Source organism: Lacerta agilis, chromosome 6 (genome assembly GCF_009819535.1).
Source record: "Lacerta agilis isolate rLacAgi1 chromosome 6, rLacAgi1.pri, whole genome shotgun sequence".
In the NCBI taxonomy this organism is placed as follows: domain Eukaryota; kingdom Metazoa; phylum Chordata; class Lepidosauria; order Squamata; family Lacertidae; genus Lacerta; species Lacerta agilis.
The window spans coordinates 9,947,253-9,959,636 of NC_046317.1; the positions used below are offsets into that span (position 1 = coordinate 9,947,253).

The 12,384-nt window shown below is 43.8% G+C and overlaps 1 protein-coding gene across 2 annotated transcripts in view; it reads right to left on the bottom strand.

Annotated features, from left to right (window-relative positions):
* The window catches only part of TPR (translocated promoter region, nuclear basket protein), a 57,383-nt gene that overhangs the window by 4,075 nt on the left and 40,924 nt on the right, over positions 1-12,384 (bottom strand). Inside the window, exons 38-47 of one of the 2 annotated variants that reach the window (XM_033151381.1) lie at positions 11,312-11,395; positions 9,787-9,978; positions 8,529-8,663; positions 8,170-8,260; positions 6,803-6,981; positions 5,485-5,553; positions 4,781-4,875; positions 4,209-4,312; positions 3,299-3,394; positions 604-760 (exon numbers count right to left, since the gene is read on the bottom strand). In XM_033151381.1, the coding sequence (XP_033007272.1) occupies positions 604-760; positions 3,299-3,394; positions 4,209-4,312; positions 4,781-4,875; positions 5,485-5,553; positions 6,803-6,981; positions 8,170-8,260; positions 8,529-8,663; positions 9,787-9,978; positions 11,312-11,395 (1,202 nt within the window). Of the gene's footprint in view, positions 1-603; positions 761-3,260; positions 3,395-4,208; positions 4,313-4,780; positions 4,876-5,484; positions 5,554-6,802; positions 6,982-8,169; positions 8,261-8,528; positions 8,664-9,786; positions 9,979-11,311; positions 11,396-12,384 lie in introns of those variants that run through there. The other variant, XM_033151380.1, reaches the window with a different exon arrangement.

Consider the following 12,384-nt stretch of genomic DNA (forward strand, 5'->3'; position numbering starts at 1 on the left):
CCTTGAGAATGGATAGGTTTGATCTTCTTGCAGTCCATGGGACTCTCAAGAGTCTCCTCCAGCACCAGAATTCAAAAGCATCAATTCTTCGGCAATCAGCCTTCTTTATGGTCCAGCTCTCACTTCCGTACATTACTACTGGGAAAACCATAGCTTTAACTATACGGACCTTTGTCGGCAAGGTGATGTCTTTGCTTTTTAAGATGCTGTCTAGGTTTATCATTGCTTTTCTCCCAAGAAGCAGGCGTCTTCTAATTTCGTGACTGCTGTCAGCATCTGCAGTGATCATGGAACCCAAGAAAGGGAAATCTCTCACTGCCTCCATTTCTTCCCCTTCTATTTGCCAGGAGGTGATGGGACCAGTGGCCAAAAAGCTTTACATACATGATTTCCGTTACCCTTACAACAGCCAGTGAGGATTTAAAGCTAGCCTCCTAGGTCTTAGTTTGACTTGATTTAGAGGTTTTTATTTAGGACAGAAAATACTGAATGTATTTTTTTTAAAAAAGATAACAGATCAATGTGGAGAAAGGCATTTCAATAAGATTACTTTCAAGCCAGACACAACATGCAGAATCGTCTCCGCTGAATGGTTGAGCTTACCCTTCTGACTCTGCCTCTACAAAAACTTCATCGCCATCATCGCCTGTACCAGATTCTGAAGTGGTTGATAAGTTACCAGTGGATGTTGTAACCATTGGGACAGACTGGGAGGCATGTTCAGAAGCATCAGCAGCGGAGCTTTCGGTAAACACAGAAACTTGAAACAAAGATTAGAGAATAAACTATAACCACCTAACACTTTGATGATGCATTCCCCCACACCTGCAATGCCCACCCCCAAAAGTTTTTAACATGGGAAATAACACATTTGCTTTGGAATGAATCAAACCTGAAGTGGGATACACATATCATCGTATGTAATTTTTTAAAATGACATGTTGTATTTCACAACTTGCACACTTCATATCAGTGCAGGCCTGGCTGTAAAGCCAGCCATAGCCTGATCCGTTAGGTCCCAGTATTATACGGCTGGTGGGCTGTGTTTGGCTTTGGGAGTCTCATGCTCCATGCAGGTATGGCTTTGTAGAACTTTAGGTGTGTGTGGCGGGGGAAAGGCAGGTTTGGATTGTGGAATAATGTATAGAATCAGATGATTTGAGAGAAATATATTGGGAAGTGGGGAGTCACCAAAGTCCCAGAGAAGACTGGAGTCTTTGATCCCTAGAAACCTCTCATGCTTTCCTTGCATCTAAGCATGTGGCCATAAGCTCCCAGCACATTCTCAAATTGTTCTGTGACCACACATTTAGTTTTGTTTTTTTTAAAGACTACCCTGGTGCTGAGTGTGTGGCAAGGATTTTTTTGTTCAAGACCATTTTAATGTATATTAGTATTACAGTGGTACCCTGGGTTACGTACTTAATCCGTTCTGGGTTACAGTACGTAACCCGAAAAATTTGTTCTGCACATGCGCAGACAGGAAAAACCCGGAAAAACACAGCGAAAAACACTCTGCGCATGCGCAAATCATCCGTGCGTCAGGTTGCACTTCCGGGTTAGCGGAGTTCGTAACCAAAAAAGTACGCAACCCGAAGCGTACGTAACCCAAGGTACAACTGTATTATTACTACAGTATTACACTTTTGTAGCCAAGATTGTTATACAGGTGTCCCCACACTTAGGCATGGCGCCAGAGAATTTTTTTTTTTAATTCAAACCTGGAAATGGCAGGAGAGAGCTGGAGAGTCCTCGTGGCTCACAAGGAGACCCTCCCCGGAGCTCGAAGGGGACATCAGTGAGGACAGAGGAAGCTCTGATGAGACCAGAGGTGCAGCAGGGCTTTGTTTATACTACTCAGCCTCCCCAGGGTTCCCTACCCTGCCCCCCGCTTCAAGACTATTTGACAAAGAGGCAACAACCAATCTATGTGTGTCCAACTGACGTGTGACAGCCCGTGCCAAACCTGGAAATAACTTTAAACACGGCAAAAACAGTCATAAAAGAGCCCAGAAAGGGCAAAAAAAACAGCACCTAGCAATCCCACGAGCCTTTGCAAGTGCAATCCCAGGAGCCCTTGCATCGACCGTTGGACATATGGTAAGTGCTACTAGTTCTTTAAAGGGTTTCCAGAGTGTTTTCAGGCTTTCCCAATGTTGTTTAAAAAATGCACAATTTCACATAACTGAGCGGTGCCTCGAAAAATTAACCCAAACATAAACTGGGAGTTGACTGTATTTAACATCTGGCATAGCTAACATGGCACCCTCCATATGTACGACTCCCATCACCCCTGATTATTGGGCTGTGCTAGCTGGGGCTAGCATTAAAAGATGGAATCCAGCATCTGAAGGGTGTGGTGTTGGCTAACCCTGCTTTACATTTTGAGTGTTGCATTATGAATTCTTGCTTACAACCGATTTCTTGCAAGAGAGCTGGCCCTGAACTCTTACCTGGGAACCACACGGATGGCATTTTTAGGAGGAAGTTAAAAGCGTAACTATATGCATTTCTTAAATAAGCAGCTGTACAGTAAAACCAACCAACCAACCAACCAGGGGCATAGGAAGGCTCCTCGGTACCCGGGGCGGCGACTGGAGGCACCCCTGGGGGCGGGGCACCATGACATCGCGTTGTGACGTCACGACGCAACGTCACTGCGGCTCCAGCCCCGGCAGCGGGGGAAAAAAGCCCTTTTTAAAAAAGCAAAGCAAAGGCAAGCAGCCTGCTTGCCTTGGCTTTTCTTTTTTAAAAAGGGCTTCTCTCCCCGCTGCCAGGTGGAGCCGGCCACAGGGGCGAGGGGGGCCAGCGAGGATGGGGGGGTGTCTCCCTTGTGACACTCCTCCTCCTCGCTGGCCGTCCCGGCAGCGGAGAGAAAAGTCCTTTTAAAAAAGCAAAGTGAAGGCAAGCAGCCTGGTTGCCTTGGCTTTTTTTTTTTTTAAGGGTTTTTCTCCCCGCTGCCGGGCAGAGCCGCTCACAGGTGCGAGGGGCGGGCCAGCGAGGATGGGGTGTCACCCTTGTGAAAAGCATGACACCCTTCCTCCTCGCTGGCCGCCCCGGCAGCTCCGCCCCAGCAGCGGGGAGAAAAAAAAGGAAAGCAGGCGCCAGCAGCTGGCTAAGCCAGGCAAGTGCGGTGCCCCCCCCCGCCCGCTACGCCCCTGCAACCAACCAACCTGATCAGTTCCCAATAAAGCTGCATTTTCAGGAAGACTATCGGAACAAGAGAGTACCCATGTTATCAACCATTATATACTCAAAACTGTAGAATCAAGATATCAGGGAAATCCCCCAAACTCACCAGGTGCTGCAACCTGAAGTGGAGTTGTTGGGACACTGCGACCTCCTGATTCCTCTTCGTGGGCAAGGAAAAGAGGTGTTTCATACATCCCTAAACCTGCAAGCAATTTGAGAGAAGTTAAACTGAGGTTCCCAGTAGTGATGTATGGAAGTGATAGCTGGATCATAAAGAAGGCTGATCGCCGAAGAATTGATGCTTTTGAATTATGGTGCTGGAGGAGACTCTTGAGAGTCCCATGGACTGCAAAAAGATCAAACCTATCCATTGTTAAGGAAATCAGCTCTGAGTGCTCACTGGAAGGACAGATCCTGAAGCTGAGGCTCCAATACTTTGGCCACCTCCCTGGAAAAGACCCTGATGTTGGGAAAGATGGAGGGCACAAGGAGAAGGGGATGACAGAGGATGAGATGGTTGGACAGTGTTCTCGAAGCTACAAGCATGAGTCTGACCAAACTGCGGGAGGCAGTGGAAGACAGGAGTGCCTGGCATGCTCTGGTGCATGGGGTCACGAAGAGTCGGACACAACTGAAGAGCAACAACAAACTGAGGGAGCTTCAGCAGAATAATATCCAGCCACCAAATGAATCATCTGAACCACTTTCTTTTTTATATGGTACTGGCCAGGAACTAAAGAACCTCCCGGCTAGTTCTGTGCACCTTGAGTAGAGTTTTAAGGTGGTTTTCCTCCCTCACATGCAGGCCCTGTGCTGCATGGCAAACCCAAGTTGTATGATTGAGATTCAAAGCGCATCGTGTCCCTTTCATACCGAAAAAGCAAGAAGTAGAGAAAATTTGCACTCGCTTTCTGCTTGTAAAATGGAATTTAAAGACAAAAAAATTTCAAGGACCAAACAACCAAACCAGAACTCCACTGAATATAAAACAGAAAGACAGGAATGAATATTTGTACCTCCTTGCGAAGCAAGCTGACCGAGATCTGACTGGCCGGAGGTTTGTGGCATATCTTCAATAGGTCCAAACCTGAATCTAGGAACTCCAGCCACCTGAGGGGAGCTAGAATAAAAGTTGCAGTCAGTTTATCAATCATAAGTTTACTGCCCCTTAGTGGGATAAATGGGAAGAAGAAAAGGAACAAACAAAGGAACCACAAAGCAGTGGTTTGCTGGAGCAGAAAACCTATTTCTGCGATGTGTTTCCATACGAGTCTTCCCAAGGGTAAGGGCCAACGTTTGCTGACTGAGTAAACAATTTATGCATCTTCTTCAAAAGAGGAGAGATGCCGAGAATTTCTAAATACTTGAAGAATACTATTATCCAATGACAGGAGGTCATGCAGCATTTATTTCAAAACTTCAGTGAAATTATGTTTTGTGCTGTGGAAACAGATTAAAGCTGGCCAAGAATGTTTAGAGAAAATTGCCGGCCAGCCCCCCGGCACGAATTCTTTTGGTATTTTGACTTACACAGCACATCGTTACATCATTACTATGTAATTACTATGTAACTCAAGGCGCCACTTACTGAATCGCTTCTGCAAATCCATCTGTACGATGCGGTACCACCAACGTTGGGGTGCTTGGAACAGTCCTGTCCTCATCATCAAAAAAGTGTTGCTGCTGAAGAAGACATTAAAATGACAAGCAAACTCAACAACTACGGTCGTCCCTTGGAAGTTGAACGGAATCCATTCCGGAAGTCCCTTTGACTTCCAAAACATTCGGGACACCGAAGCGCGGCTTCCGATTGGCTGCCGGACGCTCCTGCAGCCAATTGGAAACCCTGCCGGGACGTTCGGGTTCCAAAACGTCCAAGTACCAAGGCTACACATTTTAAAATCCCCTCTTAATATCTTGCTTGGTGTAATAAAATGAGGTCCGATTTCTGTATATATGCCCAATCCATATTCTGAGGAATAACCGAAACGTCGAAATTCAGCTGACAAATACTTTCAAGGACAGTATTCCAAAGAAAAGCTGCAAGACTTTGTGCTGAAGAGGCAAACACATTATTGTAGAAACATCCTGCTTTTTTTAGCTGCATCAATAATAATTGGTTTATTAATCTGAATGGTGTGCTCTGTTGAAGGTAGGAGGCAACCATGTGGCTACTCAGCTCTCTCTAAAATGCTCCCTGCGTATAATAGAAACAGTCCACCACACCATCTTGATTAACTGAAGTTTCAATTGTACCCATAGCAGAAAATGTTGAGAAACTGTACTACTTACCATGCCACCTATGCCAGGGGTTAGCTGAAGTCCACGTCCTACAGACTGCCTCCGCGGCATTTGGATTCTCTGTACGTTCAAGAAAATGCCAAACGCTTCAGTACACATTTAGGTAGGGAACCCTCAGGGCCACTGGCCAAATACATCTCAAGCTCTTAATAGCTGGCTCCTTGAAATTCCCGTATGATGACCACCCCCCTTAAACTGAGTATACCGATGGCACCACATAAAGACAAACAGGAGTGGCAGAACAGCTTACCATCGTAGACCATGAAAAGGAAAAACACGGCATGCAAACATGCCCTGGTTTGTTTTCATTCTTATAGAGTAGAATTGTAGAGTTGGAAGAGACAACAAGAGTCACCTAGTCCAACAACCCTGCAATGCTGGAATCTTTTGCCCAAACCTACAACCCTCAGATTAAGAGTCTCATTTTCTACTGGCTGAGCCATCCCAGCTGTAAAATGGCACCTTCCTCTTAGGAGATACAGATGCATTTGCAAAGAGAATCTAGGACTGCAATACTTTTCCTCCTTCTAAAACAAAATATAGCTTATTTTATAAACAGCCAAAACAAAATAAAAAAATCCTTCCAGTAGCACCTTAGAGACCAACTAAGTTTGTATGAGCTTTCGTGTGCATGCACACTTCTTCAGATACCACGGCTACCTACCTGTTTATAAACAGCAACAATCCTAAAAGTTACGACCATTCACTTATATAACCAATGGTCTTGGACTAATTTTTTTTTTTAAAAGAAAAGAATAAAGACCATTGCTCTTGCCACTGTGAAGAAAATGCTATGAGGTTTCTTCGCTTTCTTGCTAGGTTTTTGTTTTTGTTTAAATGGGTTACAATTTCAAAACACCCACCCACCACTAGGCAGAGGGCCTTCTCGGTAGTGGTGCCTGCCCCGTGAAATGCCCTCCCATCAGGTGTCAAGGAAATAAACAACTATCTGACTTTTAGAAGACATCTGAAGGCAGCCCTGCTTAGGGAAGTTTTTAATGTTTGATGTTTTATCGTGTTTTCAATATTCTGTTGGGAGCCGCCCAGAGTGGCTGGGGAGACTTAGCCAGATGGGCAGGGAATGAATGAATGAATAATAAATAAATAAATTGTTGTTGTTGTATTCCTGAACACTTGTACTGCTCTTTCTGCACAAAGCAACTACCAGATTTAAGGGCAAGATAAAACATATCCAGGTATGGCAATTTATAAACGCCACAGATGCTCATATTTCAGCCGAAGAGGATCCACCTAAGAACAATTTGCCAAATGCACAAAGTAAAATTCAGCGTCCAAGTGTTCTCCGTACCTGTACTGGTGGCCCCAGCTCCTGCGGTGGAGCAGGAATAGCGTGAATAGTCAGTCGTGGGGGCAAGGGATGAGGCCGAGGTTGGCGTGGTGTCTGTCTCTCCGAAGCAGATGTTGGCTGCTGTTCCCTCGGGCTTTCCTGAGAAAATGTAGACTCTGCTGTGCCTGCGCTCCCGTCACCTTGTAATAAAGAAATGTATGTTTAGAAAAAGGCATTCGTAACCCCAGACTCTGTAGTGAATCATTTCTAGCCCTTTCACTCATCCATTTGCTGCAGAGGTGGATATAGGGCGCCGTGGAATATGGATATAAAATTTACAGCCTGTTACGGTTTAAGAGAAAATTATATGAAAATGATATAATGTTGGTATCTAATACTGGCAAAAATGTATAAATCAAAATCAAACGAGTGCTGGAAATGTAAAGAGAAAGAAGGTTCTTTTTATCATATGTGGTGGTCTTGTGGTAAGGATAAAGCTTACTGGGAAATGATATATAATCAATTGAAAAGGATGTTCAAAATAAATCTTTGTAAAAAACCAGAAGCTTTTCTTTTGGGAATTATAAAGACAGAACAACCTAAATTGTATAGAAGTTTATTTATGTATGCTATTACAGTAGCAAGAATGCTACTTGCCCCAAAATGGAAAGAAGCAGAAGTCCCAGCAAAGGAAGAATGGATACAAAAACTGATGGAATATGCAGAAATGGCAAAACTTACCGGAAGAATAAGAAATCAAGACAACAAACTTCTTATAAAAGAATGGAAATGGTTTACTGAATATTTACAGATAAATTGCAAACGGATAAAAACGTTGGCAGGATTATTATAATAACCTGCAGTTTCACAGGAGTATATATTTAAAGTAGATAATTAAATGAGCAAATTAAATGAATTTGGATATGCAGAAGGTATTAAAAAATAAATTTAAGGAACTGCAAAAAGAGGGGGAAGGAAGTCAAACTTTGAAATGTTAAAAGGATTGTAAAATTTATGAAATGTATAAACCTGAAAAGTATAAAGAAAGAAAAAAGACAGGGCACGGTGACCGATTCTGCTGCACAGGGCGCAGAGCCGGGAAGTGTGGCGCTGCAGGGCAGGGTGTCGCAATTATGACGTAGTGAATTGAACAGAATGAAAGGTGCCAAATTTTGGCCTGGCACAGGGCACTGCTGAAACCTGAAAGGCCAAAGTCCACCCCCTGTTTGCTGCAATGAACTTTGCTTCATTTCATTATCAGCAAAACGGAAGCCGGGAAAAGGACAAACTTTTGGTCGAAGCGGAACTGCAACAGGACACGTTGCTTCCTTTCCTTCCTCTGCCCCCGCAACCCCAGAAACACGGAATTCAGTGAAAATGAGCCATACCACAATTTTGAGAGTCAGCTGCTCTCTGGCTGCTTTCCCCTCCAGCGATGCTCTCTTCCGTTTCTGTACTGGGGTCCATTCCATCAGTCCCCTGAAAGAGACACATCAGAAGATCCGAGGTATTGACAGCTTCTTAAATTACTTTTTCTCTTTTAAGATTTCACAATCCCTCCTTTCAACCTCACAAACTATCTGCTGTGCTTTAAACCAGCCGGTAAGCTACAACTGCTATTCCCTCGACTACCTCTGGTCTTCCATTCACTTTGAGAAACATTTTCTCCTCGGAATCAAACTAGTCAGTTTAAGCATGACAATTACCTGGTCAACGCCAAACATACAATTTTGCCTGCTGTTTTTACCTCGGCATCGTCCGCTTCATATCCATCATTGCCATCGACGCTCCCAGTGCCTTCGTTGCTATCATCCCCTTCATCTCCCATTCCTGTGTCTTCATCTTCGTCATCCTCGTCATCCTCTTCCTCGTCTTCATACTCCTAATGCAACAATTAACATTTGAGGGAATGAAACAGACCCATTTTAAAATTTTGTTCAGAATCATTTGCCTTCTTGTATGAAGAAAAGCGGGACGCGGTGTGAGTAATGAAACAGGACTGGGCTCTTGCATGGAGCTGCGGATTATTAGCAGGGATTTAGAAGTTTTGGCCCTCGGTTGCGGTGTGCGAGGGGGAAATGCTCTTAGAGCAAGGAGTACAAAAGTGTTGCTGCCTTCTGCATCTGAGTCAAATTCATACATTTTAATCGGGGCATCAGCTAGGCTGCAGCCATGGTGTACTCAACCTACACAACTCTAGATCCCTCTTCCAGACTCCTATGTACCTGATAATAATCAAGAACTGTATTTAAAAAAAGGGGTGGGTGTGGGTGGGAGAACCAAAATATCATTCTAAATTATCTGCAAACTATATTCGATTCAGGTAGTAAATATTTAACGCTTAGGGGAACGGTGAATATTTAAAAATACACAGCCTTCCTTTTTTTTGGTGTGCACCGAGGAAGTAAAGAGTTTAAGGTGAACTGCCTTACTGGCCTAGAAAAGTAAAGGACTCATCTGGTAGTCTAAGGCAGTGTTTTTCAACCTTTTTTGGGCAAAGGCACACTTGTTTCATGAAAAAAATCACGAGGCACACCACCATTAGAAAATGTTAAAAAATTTAACTCTGTGCCTATATTGACTATATATAAAGTAATTTTTCAATTTTTCCCACGGCACACCAGGCAACATCTCGCGGCACACTAGTGTGCCGCGGAACAGTGGTTGAAAAACACTGGTCTAAGGCAGTGTCTCTCAACCTTGGGTCCCCAGATTTTGTTGGGACTACAACTCCCATCATCCCTGCTAGCTATGGATGATGGGAGTTGTAGTCCAACAACATCTGGGGACCCAAGGTTGAGAAACACTGGTCTAAGGCATTTTAAGATGTGCAATACAGTTTTACAGTGAATGCAAAACAACAACAACAACCCACAACCAATATCAAACACTCTTGAAAAACCTCAGACTGTAGAGCCCTAGTAATTTTTGTGCAACGAGTGAGTAGCAACTTATGCTGTGTAGAAATAACATTTTTATTTTACAACACACGCACACACACATACTTCTGCTTCGCCATCATTTTCTTCATCCTCATCCTCTTCATCGTCACTGTCGATAACAATGACATCATCTCTCTTGCCCTGGCCATCCTGGGACGATGCTGTATTCTGCTGATCTGACTGAAGATCTATTGGTAGGGACTGAGACGTCTCCTCACTGTCTTCCATGGGAGTATAGTCCCCTTGTGTTACACCCTAAGTCAAGACAAATCTAATGAAACCCAAAGCAATGCCAACAGGAGGAGTACCTCCAGGATTTATAGCCATTTGCCATATGCTGATATTATGTAAAAAAAGTCTATGTGATCTGATTTTGAGCCAGAATTTCTAGTCTGCCAACCAGAAAGACTTAAAGGAGCATGTCAATACTCAGTATCCTATTGTCAGTGCAATCGAAGTTTTCTTTAGCTGGGACTATTAGTTGCCAGGAAACTTTCTTTCTTGTGCTGTTTCTTGCAGAAGGAGCAAGAATACTTAGGGCATACACTGTGTATCTGGAGAATCTTGGTCAGAAAAAAGTCACTGTTCAGGCTTCTTGCTCAAGAGTATGCTTATTTAAATATCCACCCCCCCTGAACTCTGTAAGGAAGACCCTGCTAATAGCATGTAATATAACAAGTTTTCCTCACTTTTAGGCATTTGAAAACAGAGCATGCACAACTGGATGAAGATCTGTGAATAACCTAATTCACAGTAACAAAACATGCTCCTTTTCAGACAATCAGTACAGCTAGGCTGTGTTTGTGACTAAGTTAAATTAAAACTGAGCATCACACGCTGTCATGTAAAACTTCACAAACATTTATGTTTCGGAACGTGAAGCACTTCAAGGGTGTCTATTGCAGCGGAAGTGCAGCTGATGTTATCTTTCGGAACATCCGACAGACAACATGCCTCTTAAGGCAAAGTAGAATTTTACCAGGAGTCACCTGGGTATTTTTATACTAGTGGAAATGTGTGACAGCCAATAATGTAAAAGGGTAATGTGGCCTTTTAAATCTTCCCATCAGAACCTCCCTCCGCCAGTATAGTATTCACCATTGAATTCTACAGAAAACTTCCTATTACAGTGCATCTTTCACTGCAAAAGTAGAAGTGCTCTCCACTGGTCAGAAATCAGCTTTATAGCTAAATATAAAGACACTGGAATGGTCTGAAGCAGAGGTGTAGCTAGCTAGCCGGCAACCAGAGCAGCAGGGGCGGGGCGACCCACCCAGGGGGGTGCCGCTGTGATCTGTGCATGGGCCGAATCCCTCAGGGGTTTGGCACCCACCTCAGGGATGACACCCGGCGCGGCCCGCCCCCACCTTGCTTAGCTTCTGGTCTGAAGAAATGTGCCCAGCACACTCTTTTTTTTTTACTATTCCTTCTGCCAGCAGATCAAACCACCAATGAAGGTCAGAGGACTCTGGAGCAGTGCCATCTTGGAAACCCCAGCCCAGCTCATGCACACAAACTTTTCTGAATCCTGCCATGGCATAAGCACGAGATGCAAAATGTTCCTCTGGTTGGAGAAAGACTTGCTTACTTCTCCAATGGAATCCTGAGAATCCTGATTGTAGGCTTGAGCTTCTATTTCTCCATCTGTGCTTTCTTCTGCAGTCACTTCCTCCTGAAACATGACATCACTTTGTTACACTAATTTAAGTGACAGATGGTGGGGAAAATGTCGAGATCACCTGCAATGCGTGCCTTGCATATAATGTTCTACTTGGGTTTCTTCACTGTACAAGGCAAAAACATAGCAGCAACTATTAAGCAACTATTCCAACCATCTGTGAGAACCAACTCAAAATTCACTCTAAAATCAATGCTTTACATCCTATGTAATTATGAACAGAACAACAACAACAAAACCAATCATCAAGAAGATTTTTCACATCTTCTATAGTTCATTATTGCACAAATGTGATTTATTTCTTATTTACACTAAGGGCTTGCTCAAAACAGGAATGTAGATTGTTTGACCTGCAACTACTTGATTACTCATCATTTGAGCCGAAAGCGTGTCACGATTTCAGTGCAAAGTATTACATTTGAAAAGACACCAAATACAAAGTTTACAGTTGGTATCCCTGGACCAAAGTAGATGTGATGTTAATTCCATGAATGTAATTCAAATTGCATGTTCTTTGGCATGTACACAGAAGATCGGGGCAATGCTGAGCAGTCTCAGGACTCTTTCGTGACCAAGTTCCTAACCAAGTATCATGTCTCTACAGCTGCTATCTGCATTTCTAAGGAAGCCTTCATTGGTGGCAATAAAATTTCTACTGGAAATGGAAATACAGTGGTACCTTGGGTTACAGACGCTTCAGGTTACAAACTCCGCTAACCCAGAAATAACGCTTCAGGTTAAGAACTTTGCTTCAGGATAAGAACAGAAATCGTGCTCTGGCGGTGCAGCAGGAGGCCCCATTAGCTAAAGTGGTGCTTCAGGTTAAGAACAGTTTCAGGTTAAGAACGGACCTCCAGAACAAATTAAGTTCTTGACCTGAGGTACCACTGTAGCAGCTTTGAAGAGGGAATTTTTGTCAAGGCAATGGAAGGGAGAAATTCCCCGTCCCCATTCCCAACGCTGCTCAGCCTTTCCTCAACACC